This window comes from Sceloporus undulatus, chromosome 2, assembly GCF_019175285.1.
Source record: "Sceloporus undulatus isolate JIND9_A2432 ecotype Alabama chromosome 2, SceUnd_v1.1, whole genome shotgun sequence".
Lineage (NCBI taxonomy): Eukaryota > Metazoa > Chordata > Lepidosauria > Squamata > Phrynosomatidae > Sceloporus > Sceloporus undulatus.
The window spans coordinates 66975018-66994337 of NC_056523.1; the positions used below are offsets into that span (position 1 = coordinate 66975018).

A 19320-nucleotide genomic window follows, 5' to 3' on the forward strand; every position below is an offset into this window, starting at 1 on the left:
CATCAAGTCGCCTGTCGATTTATGGCAACTTCATGAATTTCAATGGGTTTCTTTAGGCAAAGAATCCTCAGAGGTAGTTTTGCTTCCTCCTTCTTCTGAAATATAGCCTACAGCACCTGGTATTCATTGACAGTTTTCCATCCAAGTACTAACCAAGACTGACCCTGCTTAGCTTCCAAGATATCACAAAATTTTGTACCTTTAGCATATTTAGGCCCATCAATGGTAATTAACCTGTAAATATGACAAATTTCAAGCACAAAAAGAAGACAATCCTATTTTCTAAAAAAATCACTTGGAATCACTGCACAAAACCTATGGGGGCGGGGAGGAATAGTCTATCAAAATATCACTTGTGAGGAAAAAAATAGTGCACATAGTATTTCTGTTCCAATCCAGCACGGATCTTCTTGTGTTCACCATGCAATTACACACTGGAAAGCATAAAGAAGGGGGAAAGCAACCAAAATCAGGATCTCTCCTGTCACTGACATACTCAGATCTTTTCTTTGCCTTCTGATTTTTTGGTGGGGGAAATGCCTGCTGAACAAAGTCCATATACTAGAATGTAAAGAGATGGACCCAGAGTTCGGTGAACAGAGTTCCACCCCCTGAGTGCAGTGCTCTCAGGTCCTGACTCTTTTTCACCATCCCTACTCCTTGTATTTTATTATTTATTTACTTATTAGAAATATTTATTTCTTCTCAAGGTAGCTAGGGTTCTGAGATGATGTACAACAGATAAAATTAATCTTTTAAAACTTTTTTTTTTTCAAAATGCTCACAACTGAATCCCAAAATATCAATCCTGATATTAAAGAATAAAGATTAAAGAATAACGGCCATATGAAACAGTGCAGTCTTAGGTATTCACCGGGATGGAACCAGCCTAACTTTCTTTGGAAGGCAGTTCCACAACCACAGTGCAGCTACAAAGAAAGCCCTGTCACATGCACACACCAGTCCAAAATTGTGGGGTGCTGTGATCTGCAGTAAGTGTTGTGTTGAGTTGAAAGTCTCAAATTCTAGGCAGGCTCATGAAGGAGGATGTGATCTATCAGATATCCAGCCATATTGCACCCAAAGATACTTTGTAGGCCAAAACTAGTGACAAATTGAACTCAAAAGCCAGTGCAGTTGGTACAAAACCTGTGGTGATATGTTTTCACTAAAATGCACAGCAGACAATAGTCTGACGCCATATTGTGCACTAGTTGTATCTTACAGAGGCTTTTCAAGGGCAAACCCATGAAGTGTCTATCAGCGTAATTTAATCAGGAAGTAATTCAGAAACGGCCACTACAGGACAATACGCCTTACAAAGGAATAGGCACAGCTGGCAAACAAGCCAAAACAAGGCAAAAGCACTCCTAAGCACAACAACCATATGGCCTTCCTGAAGCAATTTTGGTCCAAGACCACCTTTAGGCAGCACTCCTAGCTTATTTTCCAGAAAAACAAAATATCCTAGATAGGTGTTCTCTCAGGTAAATATCCAATGGTTTTTTATTTGTAGTTTTTCAACTTTCACAGAGGTCCTATGCCCCTAACCCCAGTGAATGTGGACGTGCCCACCATACTTTAATTGTTATGGGAACATATTATCCAATCCTGGGCTTTGTGCTCTGATGAGCTCCTCTAAACAGCAAATCTGCTTCCTAAACTGCAAATCCCAGAACTCCATGGGATGTTGCCATGGAAGTTAAAGATGAATCATAGTATGATAATCATGCATTGTGAGTCTCAGTGTTTTGCAAACATCATCAGTCAAGGCAGCCGAGGCTCTTTCAGTCCTGTAACCTGGCTTGAACCAAGAGTGTAATACATTCAAGTAATCAGTGCCATCCAAGAAACACTGAATTTGTCTGCCACATGGAGTTGTGTGTTGCCATGCATTCCCTAAATATCTGCTTCAGAGTGTGGAGGATGTTTTGGAACAACAAGAGAGGTATAATGAGAAAGGGGAATTACTGTAATAAAAAATTTCCTTCCCTTCATTTCCATACATAGAAGCTTCTAGTGGATTGAAGATCCCTCCAGCCATGGAAGGGCAGCCGGAAAGCCAACCAAAAGTGTTCATGCAAGGAAGGAATAATAATAATAATTTGTTTTATTTATATACTGCTATTCCAAAGATCATAGCGGTGAACAGCAAGTAAGCTAATTAGCAAGTAAGCTAATTTGCCCCCAACAGTCTGGGTACTCATTTTAGCGACCTCGGAAGGATGCAAGCCTGAGTCGAGCTTGGGCCCTTTTGCTGGTCTTGAACTCGCAACCTTGTGGTTTTGAGTGAATGGCTGCAGTACAGGCATTTAACCACTGCGCCACCAGGGCAGGAAGGAAGGAAGGAAGGAAGGAAGATGAGATCAGAACAACAATTAAAGTGCAGATAGAGGGCAGGTAGAGTATTTCTACAAACTGATAATAATTGTACAGTATTTTCACTGTACTGAACAATAAAGAGAACTGAAATTACCATGAAATTTCACTACATTATATAACATACATCAAGGCATCCTTAAGTGTGCAAATCCATAATGTTTTGTTTGATGCCTGTGACACAAACTAGGAGTTGTAGTGGCAGCTTGCCATTCATCAAAAATTAAAGACTTTAGTGTGGCAATGAAATGCAATAGTTGTACTATAGGAACCCATTGGAGAATGGAACTCAGAATCATATTATTACTCATCTCTTAATACTTTCCTTCTAAAACAGTATATAATATGAGGGCAATTTGAGATATTTTGCTGTCTGAGGAAACACTTTTCTTGATCAGATGATGCATATACAGTTTAATTGCAGCTTAATTATTTAAAACACACAAACACACACAACGTTCCCATTCCCACTACAGTTTGCTGCGAAGCACAATGCGGACTATATGACCCTTGTTCCCATTTGAATGTGCTTCCGATCCTCCTTTGATCAATAAGAGGAGAAAAGGTCTGGGGCAAACTCAAATAGTCTGGTATTTCCTGACAATAGTTTGGGAGAGATGTTTTCTGTAAAAATCGATTCTGAAGTATGCCCATAGGTGGGAGCGCCAGATCAGAATCGTGTTGATTTCCCCCCCATAGAATTGATCGCAAAATTAATCTATTGCTAAAGCAGCAACTTGCTTTAGCAATAGATTAATTCTGCGATCAGTTCTATTGCAAAAAAAGTCTCTCGCCCTTTTCCGCCTCCTCCTTCTCCTCCTCCTCCCATTGCTTGGGAAAGCCACTGCCACTGGCCCGGTGCTGGCAGGACTTCCTTCCCCCTCTCCCCCTTCTTTTCCCTCCTTCCTTGTCTTTTCCTGGACTGGAGGGGCCTGCAGTGCTCCTGCTGGGTCTCCGCCTCTTCTCCTGGGCTAGCGGGACCTGTAGCGCTCCTGCTGGGCCTCCGCCACTTCCCTGGTGTAGGTGGGGCTTCTGGCGCTGCTTCCGTGCCAGGCAAGAGCAGGGCATGCAGTGGCGCAGCAGCAGTGGAAGCAACGCTAGTCCCAGAAGATGCGGTGGAGGCCAGGCAGGAGCACCTCAGGCCCCACCAGCCAGGGAGAAGCGACGGAGACCCAGCAGACAAGAAGGAAGGAAACCGAAGGTAGGAAAAGAAACGAGAGAGGGAGAAGGAATGAATGAAGAAAGGAAAGAAGGAGAGGGGAGGGGAGGGAAGGAAGAGTGAAAGAGTGTCTGGTCAGGACCTTTGGAATGGGTCCGGGGGCGGGGAGGGAGACTGGTTGAAGGGCTCCAATGGGAACAACATGCATCCCAAAGGAAAAAAATCACTTCCAAACAGCCCCCCTTTTCATAGTGGGAATGAGGGGCCTTTTGGAAGCAACTGAAATACTGGGGCAGAGCCCAAATCGAACACGGGTTATTCCGCCAGTGCGAATGGACCTAATAATGAGTATCCTGCCTTTTCTTTTAAAAAAAGAGGTGAAGATGGCTAGCATGCAAAAAAACAACTACATCAAGAATAGCAATAAAGTTGTGAATACAAAAGAATTATTATCAGATTAGTTTACAGCAAGTAGTCAGATCAGCACCTGCCTTTTAAACAATTGCTTTATTCAATTTAATTTTTTACATTTAAATACAGATCCATATTACCAAAAGATAAATAAAGACACCTCTGAAAAACTAACGGAAGTACAAGATAAATCATCATTTATAACAACGGTTGTCATTCATTCTTAATAAAGCCATTTTGAATATTTTCTTTCTTTCTTTCCTTGTTATTTTAACACAGCACAATAAAAGACAGCCTCACAAACAAACAAATTTTCATTCACAGCCCAGCCAATTAAAATTTGCCCCGACCAATTAAAGGTGACCTCTACCAATTAATAAATGAAATCTCGAGTTGATTAATCTACTGTTGAAACCAATTAAAAGTGACAGTCCCACAGTACAATAGGAAAATGATAATCAAAGAACAACAGTTTCCCAAGCTCTTTCCTCAATACTTTTCAAACTGCAAAATTACATAAAGTTGATATGGCAAAATAATGGTATTGGAAATGAGCCAAACTTTAAATATTTACAGTATGTGAAGTTTTATTTAAAAATTAAAATGTATTCTGTTACACATTTTTGGTGCAATCCTCTTTCTTAATGTCCAGCATCAAGATATTAACAATAATTTATTAAATGAAGAGCACCATGGGCAGCTGAACAGTAAGAAATGCCTTTTAAAAAGAACTTGGAAAAGTTATATTTGGACTTCTTGAGGAATAGCATAACAAATCACGAACAATAAAAAATCAAGGAGTCCTAAAAATTCTGGTGCACTTTTAAATCCTTTTTGTATTTCTCACTATTGATAACAACAAAAGCAACAGCAATAACGCTGCACTATATTTTTTTGAGTGCAAAATCACATCAATGTGGATGGGCTTATCAAAAACAAATCCTGCAAGATTAATCTTATCTCTTTCAATCAAGTTACTAGTTTAGTAGATGGTGGGGATGCTGTAGATGTCATTTATCTGGCTTTCAGCAAAACCTCTGATAACGTCCCCCATAATATTTTGATTAGACAACTGATTAAATGTGGAATAGATGGGAACACTGACACAAGGATCCATAATTGTTTCGGAAATGGTGCTCAAAGACTCATCATCAATGGCTGCACTTCAAACTGGAAGGAAGTCTCAAATGGAGTGCCACAAGGTTCTGGCCTAGGGTCATTACTTTTCAACATGGTTATTAATGACTTAGGTCCAAAACACACTGCAGAAATAATCCAGTTTGAGACCGCTTTAACTGCCCTGGCTCAATGTTATGGAATTCTGGGAACTGTAGTCTTGTGAGACATTTAGATTTCTGTTAGAGAGCTCTGATGCCACAATAAACTACAATTCCCAGGATTTCCTAGTACTAAACCAGGACAGCTGGACTTTAAAGTGGTCTCAAACTGGATTATTTCTGCAGTATGTTTTGGACCTTAGATGATGGAGTGGTGGGAATCCTTATCACATGTGCAGATCACACAAAACTGGGAGAGGTGGAAAACACAATGGAAGATAGGAAGAGAATTCAAAAGCACCTAGATAAACTAGAAAATTGGGCAGAAATTAATAAAATTCAATTGTGACAAATTCAATTCAATTGTGTCTGGAAACCATGCCCTATGAGGAGAAACTTAGGGAGCTGGGTATGTTTAGCCTGGAGAAGAGAAGGTTAAGAGGTGATGTGATAGCCCTCTTTAAATATTTGAAGGGGTGTCATATTGAGAATGGAGCAAACTTGTTTTCTGCTGCTCCATAGAATAGGATCTGGAGCAATGGATTCAAACTACAGGAAAAGAGATTTCACCTCAACATTAGGAAACACTTCCTGATTCTAAGAGCTGTATGACAGTGGCTCACATTTCCTCAGAGTGCAGTGGAGTCTCCTTCTTTAGACTTGAATGGTCTTGATTCTCTCTGGGGGAAGAAGCATCAAGCTGTTTTTATTGGATGTATTGAGGAGTAAGGTGGCTCTTCGCACAATTTACCTGAAAACCATGGAGACGTAAGGAAGAGAGAATGAAATTGACATCCTTCGTTCCTTGTTGGAGGGACAATGGGGCAATCAAAAAGTTGTCCATTTCTCAGATTCCATATCTGAGTTTCCTATATAGTGCACTTGCGTCATACGCGGGCGCGCTATATGCGGCTTTCACCTTACTCTGAAAGCCACGTGAAGGAATCAGCAATGGTGCATGCCCCTGTGGTGTGCATGCTGCGTACCCCATTGTTTTCAATGAGGCTCAAGCATACGTGGTATTTGCCATATGTAGGGGGGTCTGGAACAGATCCGCCACATAAGAAAAGGGTGCACTGTAATTATTGTCCTCCTGATTTTCCCATTTCTTTCTTCCATTTCTGTTTTGTAGTTTTTTGGTGTATTCTCATCTAGTTTCTCTTCTTGGTATTTTGAACGCTTTTTATTCTCTGTTGATAATTTGTCTTTTCTTCTTTTTCCTTCACTATCCTTGTTTAGCTGCTTTTCCTTTAACAATGTGTCAATCTTGTACCTATTTTGCTTGTAAGCAAAAGTCAACCCTTCTATCCTTTCTCATCTAAAATCTATTTTTAATTTTTTCAAGATCTGTGTGAGAGGTTTGTATTTCTGCCTTTCTAATATGATTTGGGATGAGATATCATTAGATTTTAATTCCTTTATTCTCAGTCACAAATTCATTTTCATAAATTTTTTTGGATTATTATTATCCATATGACGCACAATCTGACTCTGCCCCCCCCCCCGTGATGCCGTGTGCCGCACGATATGGTGCATGGTGTCACAGCTCTCCTCTGGCACTGCATCTAGATGATGCTGTACAAAAGAAGTGCCAAAAAGCTGCGGCACTGGTGTCTTTCCGCAGCACCAAAAGAAGTCACTTTTTGCGACTCCTTTTTGCACTGCAGAAAGGCAAGATCAAGGCCACAGCATGCAGTTGTCACAGCCCCCTATCTGGCGCTAAAAGGGGTGTTCTGTATAGCTTCTAAGTGTCTAGTCCTTGCTTTTGTCAAACATAACACTATATCTCTTGCAGCTTTTTTTCTTTAGCAAGTTTTGAATTCACTCTGAAAATTTTATGTTTCCATTTCCATCCTTTCCTGGGAAAAAATCTATGTAATCAGCCAGTGTCATAGAATCATAGAGTTGGAAGAAACCACAAGGGCCATCCAGTAACTCTCAATCAAAGTATCCCCGACAGATGGCCATCCAGCCTCTGTTTAAAGACTTCCAAGGAAGGAGACTCCACTGCACTCCAAGCGAGTGTGTTCCACTGTCAAACAGTGGAACTTACTGTCAGGAAGTTCCTCCTAATGTTGAGGTGGAATCTCTTTTCCTGTAGCTTGCATCCATTGTTCCGGGTCCTGTTCTCTGGAGCAGCAGAAAACAAGCTTGCTCCCTCCTCAATATGACATCCCTTCAAATATTTAAACAGGGATATCATATCATCTCTTAACCTTCTCTTCCACAGGCTAAACATACCCAGCATGGTTTCCAGACCCTTCCTTGAGTATAGTTCATCGTTGATTCTTTCTGTTAGTCCTCTTAATTTAATGCACCTGTCTCTGCATCGTAGTTCACTTGAATGTTCCAGCATTATTTTTTGTTCCTGTTTCTGTGTTAATTTTGTTGTTGTCTTTTCCAATTGTAATGTTTTATCTTTGATCTCCTCTACTTATTTCTGTGTTTCTTTTATTTCAGATTTTTTCAATCTTTTTTCCAAAATTGTCTAATTCCTTTTTCAAGTCATTTCTTATTTCTATCCTTGTTCCCTTAATTTCCTCTCTTAATTCCTGTCTAGTCTCTTTCAATTCATGTTTCGTTTCTAGTTTTGATTCTTTCATTTCCTGTCTTATCTCCTCCAGAAGTATTGCATTGGCATCAATAATTCTAATTGAGCCTTCTGTTGATCCTCTTCTTTGGGTCATAATCTCTATTTGGGATTGGATTAGAGTTTTCTTTCCCATCACCATTATTTCTGTTACTTCTGGATTTTTTTATTTCTCTACTTGCTTTAGTTTGCAGATGAAATTAGTTAGAGGATTAGGGAAATCCTACACTTGTGTCTTATATCTCTATAGTTCTCTATATTACAATTATAACAATTTAGCCTCTGTTATCCAGTAATACATTTTTAGTATGAAAAACAGCTGAGGCGGCAGAGGAGAAACAGAAAGCTGAGATACACTGGGAATGGGAGGAAAAACAGCTGAGGTGGCAGAAGAGAAACAGAAAGCTGAGAGGAACAGACTCCAACCTAGCTAGTAATCCTTGAATCCCAGAATTGAAGATGATGTGCTAAAGAGTAAGACTTTATCAAAATAAGGGAGATATTTAAAATAAAGAAAGGAAGGAAGGAACAGACCAAAACAGACTAAAGTAGTAGACATAAAGAAAGAAAGAAAAATACAGTAGCCCCTCACAACACGAGGGGGATATGTTCCGGACCACCACCCCGTGAAAATGTCAACTCGCAAATAATTGAGTCCTATTGAAAATAATGGCACATGCACCCAAGCTGCCATTTTATCCCTCCCGCGAACAGCGAGACTGCAGACTCCAAGTCTGCAAAAAGGGAGGCACAAGTGTAAATTTGAAGTGAATTTAAGAACTGGAAAATAGAGAATAATTAAAGGAGAACAAAAACAAGGAAAACAAAAGATAAGAGAGAGAGAAGTATGTATAAAGAAAGCAAGAAGTACCTACTGTATAATTTAAATATTTTTAATTCCTGATAAACTTTGGACATATAATTGTTAATGAATTTTTGACCATTTTGATAAATTTGATAAATCTTTGATATAGTTGTTAACACTACTGAATTGATATAGTTTGATACAATACATCTTATGATATAATTGCTGATGCCTTTTTGATAAATCCGCTTTATACAAGTGCTGATGAATTGATATTTTGATTAAGTAAGATCTATACATAGTTATATATACTGAAGGTTGTCCCCTATTTATTCAGAGCCCCTGCCATTTTCCCTTGCAAATACTGCATGAAGATTCAGTCATTTAAACATTAATTGTTGTTGTTTTTTTAAAAAGTCATATGCACAGTTTAGAGGTGGCTGCTAGATTGAACTAGGGATAGGGAGGTGAGGTGGCTTCATTATGTTAAGAGCAGCAGCTAATCACTACCCACCTAATAGCTGACTTTTGCAGCTGTCATCTAATGCAAGTAGTTTCACAACTCATCTTTAGAAATGAAATCAAAGAAAAGTACAGAAGGCAAATAAAAACTCAATGCACAAAGCTGGCTGTATTTCTGTTATTACATTTTTGTTGTTGGGTCCTACCTGTGGGTCAGAAAGTCGAGACAAGTCTGGGTACAAGTAGAATTTTATCCCTTCAGAAGCTCCAGGAAGCGTTACTCCTCGAATCAGTAGAATCAAGAGCATGATGTAAGGAAATGTAGCAGTTACATATACAACCTTAAAAGAAAAGAAAATGACGTTATGATATATTATTATAGCAAATTATTGTTGTTGTTGTTATTTCTTACCCACCTCTCCCCATGGATCGAGGCAGGGAACAACAACAAATCAACAATTAACAAAATCAATTAAATGCATTAATTAAAATATGCTTAAAAGGACAATTAAAACATTTTATATCAGTCTACATTTAAAATTAAACACCTTAATTCACAATTTAAAAATATCTGGATAAGCCTGTCAGAAGAGACTTCAATGTTGTATTAAATTCGGACAGCATATTCAGCTGTTGGATCTCTTCCAGCAGGTCGTTCCACAGTCTGGTGGCGGTCAAAGAAGACATCCTCTGGCTGACAGTAGCCAACCTAGTCCTGGCTGACTGGAGTAAATGTCCACCAGAGGACCTGAGCATACAGGGCAGATTATATCAACAGGGGAAGTGTGACCCTGTTGGTGCTCTTGGAAATCTCAGCTGCTTTCGATACCATTGACCATGGTATCCTTCTGGAACGCCTGAGAGAATTAGGTATTGAGGGCACTGTGCTCCAGTGGCTCCGGTCCTACCTTTCGGGCAAATTCCAGATGGTGGTGCTGAAGAACAGCTGCTCTCATAAGAGAGAGCTGACATCTGGTGTCCCTCAAGGCGCCATTCTGTCCCCCATGCTTTTTAACATTTACATGAAGCCGCTGGGAGAGATAATCCGGAGACACGGGGCGTGGTGCTATCAGTATGCTGATGACACCTAAATCTATCTCTCCGTGTCTCTGACTACTGCAGTGACCAAGGATGGCATCTCTTCTCTAAATGCCTGTCTTGAGTCAGTAATAATAATAATAATAATAATAATAATAATAATAATATTTATTTATATCTACCGCCCTATTGGCCAAACAATCCGGGCGGTTGAAACAGTAAAATATAAAATATAACAATTAAAAACACTTTATCCCTCCCCCCCTTAAGACATATTAAACAGTATAAAACATATTAAAAACACAACATCAAGCATAAAACAACAGCATTAAAACCCTGATATCCCTCTGTTGATCCTCGACCATCACTGAGATGGGCCACGGGAGGAATGAGGGGAATCAGGGAACCTGGGCTGGGATGGTTAGTCTGGAAAGGCCTGCCGGAAGAGATCCGTCTTGACTGCTTTTTTAAAGCTGTCTAATGATGTTATCTGACGGATCTCATCTGGCAGGTCGTTCCAGAGTTTGGGGGCAACAGCAGAGAACGCCCTCTGGGAGGTCGCTCGTTCCAGAGTTTGGGGGCAACAGCAGAGAACGCCCTCTGGGAGGTCGCCGCAAGCCTAGATTTTAAAGGCTGCAGTAAGTTCTTCCCAGAGGACCGGAGAGCGCGGGGAGGATTGTACGGGAGGAGGCGGTCCCTGAGATAGCTTGGACCCAAGCCATTTAGGGCTTTAAAGGTGATAACCAACACCTTGTACTGGGCCCGGAAGCTGATAGGCAGCCAGTGGAGGGACCTCAAAACCGGAGTACAGTAATATGGTCCCTCCTAGATGTTCCTGAGACAAGCCTGGCTGCCATGTTTTGAACCAGCTGTAATTTCCGAGTCAAGCACAGGGGTAGCCCCATGTAGAGTGCATTACAGAAGTCAAGGCGTGAGGTTACCAGCGCGTGCACAACCGTCTCGAGATCCCTTACTTCCAGAAAAGGGCGCAGCTGGCGTATCAGCCGAAGCTGATAACAGGCACTCCTGACCGTCGCATTTACCTGATTTGTCATCAGGAGCGACGAGTCAAGGAGCACCCCCAGACTGCGAACACAGTCGCTGGAGGAGAGTGTGACCCCATCCAGGACTGGAGGTTGCAACCCAATTCTTGGTTTCGGGGCCGCTACCATGAGCACCTCCGTCTTGTCTGGATTCAGTTTCAATCTGTTTTTCCTCATCCAGCCCATTACCGCCTGAAGACATTCATTGAGAGAAGAGATGCCATCAGAATTCGAGGCCGACGAACGAGATACGGAGAAATAGATTTGGGTGTCATCAACGTACTGATAACACCCAGCACCATGACTCCGTATTATCTCACCCAGTGGCTTCATATAGATGTTAAATAACATCGGGGACAAAATAGCCCCCTGAGGAACCCCACAAGTGAGGTACCTCTTACTGGAGCTACAGTCCCCGAGTAGCACCCTCTGAGACCTGCCCGAGAGGAAGGACCGGAACCACTGCAAGGCAGTGCCCCCGATACCTAACCCCCTCAGGCGGTCTAAGAGGATGCCGTGATCTATAGTATCGAATGGGCTGGATGAAGGAAAACAAGCTCAAGCTGAATCCAGAGAAAATGGAGGTACTTGTGATAGGAAACCCTGGCCCAGGTAGGGAGTTTTGTCGACCAGTCCTGGATGGGGTCACACTTCCCCTAAAGGATGAGGTTCGCAGTATGGGAGTGCTCCTGGACTCGTCTCTACAGTTGACATCCCATGTGGAGGCGGTAACCAGGAGTTCCTGGTATCAACTTTGGTTGATATGCCAGCTGCGCCCCTACCTGGCTCAGGGGGACCTCAAAGCAGTGGTACATGCACTGGTAACCTCTTGTTTAGATTTCTGTAATACGCTCTACATGGGATTACCTTTGTACCAAGTTCAGAAGCTTCAATTGATCCAAAATGCTGCAGCCAGATTGGTCACAGGAACATCAAGATCAGACCATATTACATCAATATTAAAATCTTTACACTGGCTGCCGATTAGCTTCCAGGCGCAATACAAAGTGTTGGTCATCACCTTTAAAGCCCTACATGGCTTGGGCCTGAGTTACTTAAGGGAACGCCTCTCCTTGCATAATCCGCCCCACACTCTCAGAACCTCAGGGAAGAAATTGCTGGAAAACACACACAAAAAGACTGGTCACTACTTCCCACAAAGCATTTACAGCCGCGGGCCCTAAATTATGGAATAACTTACCGGAAGAGATCCATCTTATTACCACACTAGAAGCCTTTAAGAAGGCATTAAAGACAGATCTCTTCCGGCGGGCATATCCACCCGACCTGTTATAGTTAAATATTCCCACTCCAATTTGATAATGTGGAACAGACGACGATTTGGATGTTTTAATTCACCTACAGCAACACTGCTGGCTGATTAGTATTGTATGTATTGTTAAATAATACTGGTTTTATTCTAATGTGCATTTTGTAATTTGTATTGTCGATACTGTTGTGATCTCGCCTCGATCCGCAGGGAGAGGCAGGAAATAGAAATAAAAATGTATTATTATTATTATTATTATTATTATTATTATTATTATTATTATTAGGGAGGAAGTGATCCTGTTGGCAACCTGGATGCAAACCATGTAGAGCTTTGAAGGTAATAACGAACACTTTGTACCTTGCCTGGAAACTAATTGGCAGCCAGTGGAGTGATTTTCAGATCAGTGTAATCAATCTGGCTGCCATGCTTTGAACTAACTGAAGCTTCTGAACTTGGTACAGAGATAGCCCAGTGTACAGAGCATTGGAAAAGTCCTAGCTTGAGGTTACCAGCGAGTGCACTACCATCTTTAGGTCTTTCAGCTCTAGGTAGAGGTGCAGCTGGAGTAACAGCTGACACATAGTAAGCACTCCTGGCTATTGCATCTAATTGAACTGTTATTTGAACAGCAGATCCAAAAGAACTCCCATGCTGAGAAGACCATCTTTCATGGGGAGTGTAACTCCCTCCAGAATTAGTTAACACATTTCCAAACCCAAGTGAGGACCCTTGACAGTAAGCACATCTATCTTGTCTGGATTCAGCTTCAGTTTGTTTTTCCTCATCCAGCCCATTACTTCCTTCAGGCATTCATTCAGAGGAGACACACTATCCTTAGCTGAGGCTGTATTTGAAGGCATATTTAGTTGTCATCAGCATACTGATAGCACCCTGCCCCATGCCTCCTGATGATCTCTCGGAGTGGTTTTATGTAGATGTTGACTGGCATTGGGGACAGGATGGCACTTTGTGGTATGTCATAAAGCAGCTCCTTTATAGAGTAGCAGCTATCCCGCAGCGCCACAGTCTAGAACCTGCTTGAGAACCACTGAAGCACAGTGCCTGCAATTTCCAAATCCCCCAGGCGTTCCAGAAGGATAGAATGATCAATGGTACTGAATGCAGCTGAGAGGTCCAGAAGCGCTAGCAGGGACACACTCCCGCAGTCAATGCTTAGGCAAAGATCATCCACTACAGAAACCATAGCAGTCTCAACTCCATATCCTGCTCTGAAACTGGTTTACAATGCGTCTAGATATTTTGTGTCATGCAAGACTGCCTGGAATTGGAAGGCAACTGCCCTCTCAATCACTTTGCCCAGAAAAGAGAGATTTGAATATAGTCTATAGTTGTTTAAGTCCAGAGGGTCCAGGGAGCGCTTTTTAAGAAGTGGTCGTACCACTATTTCTTTTAAACAAAAGAGAAAATTTCCCTCCATGAGAGACGGATTAATAATAATTTGGAATTGGAATTTAATTGCATCTCCCTCCTGGATGACCAGTCAAGAAGGACAGGGATCGAGAGGACAAGTTTTTGTAGATGTTTTACATTCTTATATTGACTTGCATTATATTTATTTGTATTTCCTTTTTATATTAATTATGTTGTATACATTTATAAGTCACTTCAAGGTTTCAAATAGCAATCTTTCCTAGCCCCTCCTTCAAATACCATAAACTGAACCAGGGACCACAAAACTTCCTCAAAGTTGTTTCTGACAAATCACTAGTTATTGGCCTCTGAGTGAATATAATTGTTCTTGTAGTTGTGTGCCTTCAACTCATTTTTGACTTAGGGTGACCTATCATGGAGTTTTATTTTTAAAAAGGGCCCTTTTCTTAACAATTACGAGAACGCTTCCATGACGAAAATGGAAGTGTTCCCCTTTAAAAGTGTCATCCGCAATCCCACAAGGAGTCTCCTGTTGCAGATTGGTGACACTGGAGCAACGGGGGAATGGCAGAAGGTAAGGAGTGTGATAAATGCCTTAGTGCTTTTCCATAGCTGCCAAGCCCAACTCCATCCAGGATTTTCATATATGCTTATTCTTTTACAAGTGCAATAGATTTTTATGCTTTCTATAGCGGTATATAAATGAGTAAAAATTCTCTGAAGAGTTCTTTCATCGGTTTTCTTATATGTCCTGCTAAAATATACTTCTGGGCAGTATGCATGCCAAAGCAGTCCTGGTTAGATTGTTTGAATCGATCAGGGGTTTTTTCTATTGATCAACCAAAAGAAAAGGTCTGAATTATTATCCTAGTCTATTAACATTTACCAGTGGGTCTAAATGGACTAACAATTGTTCCACAAGGGACAAAAAATTGGGGGGACATTAGGAATTCTTTTACATTTCCAACACACACCTTTTTGTCCTTGAGGTAATAATGTGTCTGTGGGAGACTTACACTGGATACATAGATCCAGCTGGGGAAGAAACAAGTAATTAAGTTGGCATATAGATATTTTCTGACCTAAGGAACATTAAACCGAGAGAGGATCACAAAGTCTAATGCACTCTTATTCTGCCAAAGAAAACACGCATATAGCTCTGATTCTGGTGTGCTGTCCTATTGTGTATAACAAAGTTGAATTTATAAATAAGAGCAGCTTTGTTAATCCCAGGATCTTTAGAGCTTCTCACTGAGGAAAAAATCTTTCAGTAACAGACACACTTTCTCACCTGTAACATAATTATTTTGCCCTGCTCTGGCATTCATGTCCCCTACCATTAAGATTATAGGCTTTTGTTAAATTCAAGTATTTGATAAGAGCCTGGTAAGAATATTTTACAACTGCTTCTTTAATACAAGCTGTAATAATGCCCTTCTTCAATGAAGTTATCATTCTCATTACTCACTTGGCCAATTTTAATCAGCCACTAAGGATAAAGGTCCTTAGATCTATTGATCAACCATAAAGGACAAAGGTTCTTAGACCCATTCTTCCAAGGATCCTGTGAACACTATAGGGCTTCAGTAACTAAGAAATAGACCTGCAAAATGATGTGCTTCTTCCACAAATGCAGCTCAGACCTCCTTGTTAACTGTGAAGCCCAAATGAAATTGCTTTAATAAGAAATTATCAAATACACAATTCACAATGGGCTACGAAATGGTATACATTTGCATACAAGGTATCTTTGCTGAACTAAAATTCAAGCCCATGGAGATTCACTAGAGTTTATATGCATATGAACAAAAGTAATTTTTAAAAATGCAAAGATTTTTGACTGAAGTATAATACAACTAATGTTTTAGATTTTATTATCAGTTTGAAATATGACACTGGAAGAGGGTTGTACAGTGGACCCTTGTTACAGGCTGGGGTTTGGTTCAAAGATCCCCCATGTATAACAAAATCCGTGCATGCTCAAGTCCCATTAAATATAATGACATAGCAAAATGGTGTCCCTTATTTTAAAAAATGGAAAAAAGTTTGATATTTGAAATTTATACTTTTTTGGAACATTTTCAGACCGTGGATGTTTGAATCCGTGTATAAAAAATCTGTGTATAAGAAGGGCCGACTGTATATAGGGATTGCAAGACCTAAGCAGGATTGCTGATGACAGAGTGACTTGGAGGTCTCTCATTCATAGGTTGTCCATACATCAAACTAACTTGAGAGCAATTTCAAACTGCATCTTCGGAAAACTATTGGCTATTCTCCTGTTTCTCATAAGCAGGTGAAAGCATCTTTCACTCATGATCAGTATCAATACCAATAAAACAGTACCTTCTGTACAGTAGGAAATTTCCATAATAGTTTAGTATGCTTTGGCTTATGCTCTTTGCAATGTATTAAATCTGAGTCTTCTGTTCTACACATTCACATCCTCTTTTCTGAGCACACTGCATACTATTATCCTATCTCCACCTTAAGTACAACTTTTGCCTTTTGATTTGGAACTTAATGACCCAGGATCTCATGCTAAGTATTACTGCTGTGATGGGTGACTGCTACGGTTACTGCATTGTGTACATCTCAGTAAGAAATGGAAGCTTCTTGTATGTTGTTTCTTTCCCCCAACATGTCAATCTTCTGTGAATAAAATTAGAACAAAACAGTTTCTAATTAAGCTAGGTACTCTTTTAATTGCCTCTAATTGCTTAGTGTATTCATTTGCCTGTCAATGCTCAAAATAGCTCCTGCACATCACCCCAATAATGCCAGTGTCTTTAATGAGGAACCAAAAGAAATATACAGCCTGTCTGTGTTTAAAAAAACATTACATTAACTGAAAGCCAGTCTTCTAGGTTAGCTCACTTAGAAATCAGAGTACACAGTTTGCAATGCAGCAGCTTTAACTCTGGAGAGAAAATACAGAAGACAAACCTCAAGAGGAACCAGTTGAAAACTGGAAGCACTTAGCATGGTGAATTTACCCAGAAAAGTTAAAAATAGATTTCTCATGCTGCCACTATAATGCAACATGTCAGCTCAATGTTCACATACTACATCACTCCAAATCAAAAAGAAATCAAGAAAATGGAGCTAACTATAGACAACTTCACTCCATTACTTGGCTTACATTGTGCCCACAACATGTTTAGCAGCTTTTTTTGACACTAGTAACTTGCAGTGTGATTTTTTTTCCATTTCAGTGCTAGTCTTATCACATCACCATCAGAATAAAAATTGGTAAAAGAAGCTTTCCACTTCCATTTTTGGAGACTTCAGCCCATTACAGACGGGCCTTAAAGTATGTGCTGAGCACGTACTAGGGTTAGGAAGCGGCAGCGCTTCCGCACCCCCTCCAACCCTAGTACGTGCTCAGCATGTACAAAATGGCGGTGGCCGTTCCACATGGCCGCCACCATGACTACGTCACGACCGCGCCGCCTCCAAACGAGGTGGCGCAGTTGTTACGTAGTGGGGCCGCGCGAGGGTGCTTAGTGCGCCCTTTCTGCGGCCCCGGAAGGAGCTCCGTTTCGGAGCTCCTTCCAGGTTTGCATCGCTGGCCGCAGCCTTTAGATGGCTGCGCCCAGCGACGCAGAGGCCCCTTTCTCCTCCTCCCCGCCGCCGCGGGGTGTCCTTGGGGCTTGAAGCCCCATATATTTCCAAACAGTTTTGGAAGCCCCAAGGACACCCCTTTCCAGGCCTCGGGGAAGTGGCCTTTTGCCAATTCCCCGCGGCCAGGAAAGCGGCAGATCGGGGCCTCAGCGGCTGCCGCTCTCACTGCTGAGGCCCCGATCCGGCGGGGAAAGGGGCGGGTGCAGGCTGCCGCTTTTTGGCGGTCTGTAATGCGCCAACATCTGCTCAGAAATACATATAATAGATTATATAGCCAGCCCTCAATAACCACAGAATCTGCATCCACGGATAGAACCATTGACAGCTTGGAAATATATATTTTTAAATAATTCCAGAAACAAACCTTGAGTTTGCCATTTTATACAAGGGACATCATTTTACCTCGACATTGTATATAATGGGACTTGAGTATCCATAGATTTTGGTATCCATGGAGGGAGGTCCTGGAACATCAAGGGTGAAAGTGGAAAACCACAAATATGTTAGCCCTCCCCCAAGATGAATGATAAACAGTCATCTCCCATCAATAGCACCTTGTGCAAACTTGCAACACATTCAAGAGAGTGGGGGAGGAAAAGGAGGGAACAGAAGTTGGATCCTCCCAGTGATGGCTGCAAACATCAGATTCAAAGGGAAGGACGAAGGAAATGATGAGGATGTAAAGTTTGGCAAAGATGGGAATATACCGTATTGGTTTTTACTGGCTGAAGGAAGGGGAGGGGTGGGGAAGTCAGCCTTGTTAAACAGCAGCAACAAAGTTGTGAATAGTCAAAACTGTGGATTTGAAACCCAGGAATGTGGGTTAACAAGGTCGACTGTATTATCTTTGGGTTTACTGGCCTCTATTTATGTCAAGCTGCAGAAAATAACTGGAGGGATCACCACTCTCTGACAAGACAGAATCATCAGTGTGGGATGCTGTGCTCTTTACAAGGTGGATTTTGGAGGGCAGTATCAGAAGATGCAGCTATACGATTCTGTACAAGGGCATCCTTTCATGCCCGTCTGGACCGGGCCTATAATATCTATAATAAAAGAAATAATATCTAATAAAAGAAATCCTACATCTAAATACTTAGTCTAATTTTGACACAGAAATTATAAGTATTAGAATTAACTAATGACTTTGGGGCAAAGCAGATGGGCAGGAAGGAGCAACCAGAAGCCATTCCCAACCCAATCACCCAGGGGCTGTGTTGAACACATGTTGCAGCCCCGAGGGCACCTCCTGCTGTAGCATCAAATAGGAGCAGAAAAGATCCGCTCCTTCTGGAGTCAGTTTTGGGTCACCTTAGATGGCTCTGTGTAGCTCCAGGGCAGATTCCGGGTGCTCCAGGGGCATGTGTCGTGTAAACACCACACCCCCGAACCAGTTGGAAACCACCCCCATCTGCCCATCTCTTTCAGGCCTAAATCACATCTGGCTTGCAATTGTGTTAATCTAGGAAACACAGGGCCCGTACAGACAGGCCAAAATAAAGCTGCTTAGGGTCACTTTGGAGGTATGCTATTTAAATGATGCATGCATCCTAAGAGTCCAGAAGTCACATTTAAACAGCATATCTCCAAAGTAACCTGAAGCAGCTTTATTTTGGTCTGTCTGTACAGGACCACAAACATAATAGGTTGGAGACAGTCATTATTACACAGCTCTCTCAAATCACCATGGTGCTGTTATGTCCTGGACTCTGTATTCTACAAACTGCAATCCACATCCTTCCTGCGCTATGACCTTCCCAGCATGTCTTTCAGTCTGTGTTTTTATTTATTCTTATTTTTAGTGCAATTTCACGATCATGACAATCCTTTAAGTTAAAAAAAGAAAGGAAGGAAAAGAAGTTGAAAG

General features: G+C 41.4%; 1 protein-coding gene across 1 annotated transcript in view; it reads right to left on the reverse strand.

Moving 5' to 3' along the window:
* Nucleotides 1–19320, reverse strand: part of SLC6A11 (solute carrier family 6 member 11) — a 191236-nt gene that overhangs the window by 99221 nt on the left and 72695 nt on the right. Inside the window, 1 exon segment of the mRNA XM_042454875.1 lies at nucleotides 9290–9424. Within this exon segment, the coding sequence (XP_042310809.1) occupies nucleotides 9290–9424 (135 nt within the window).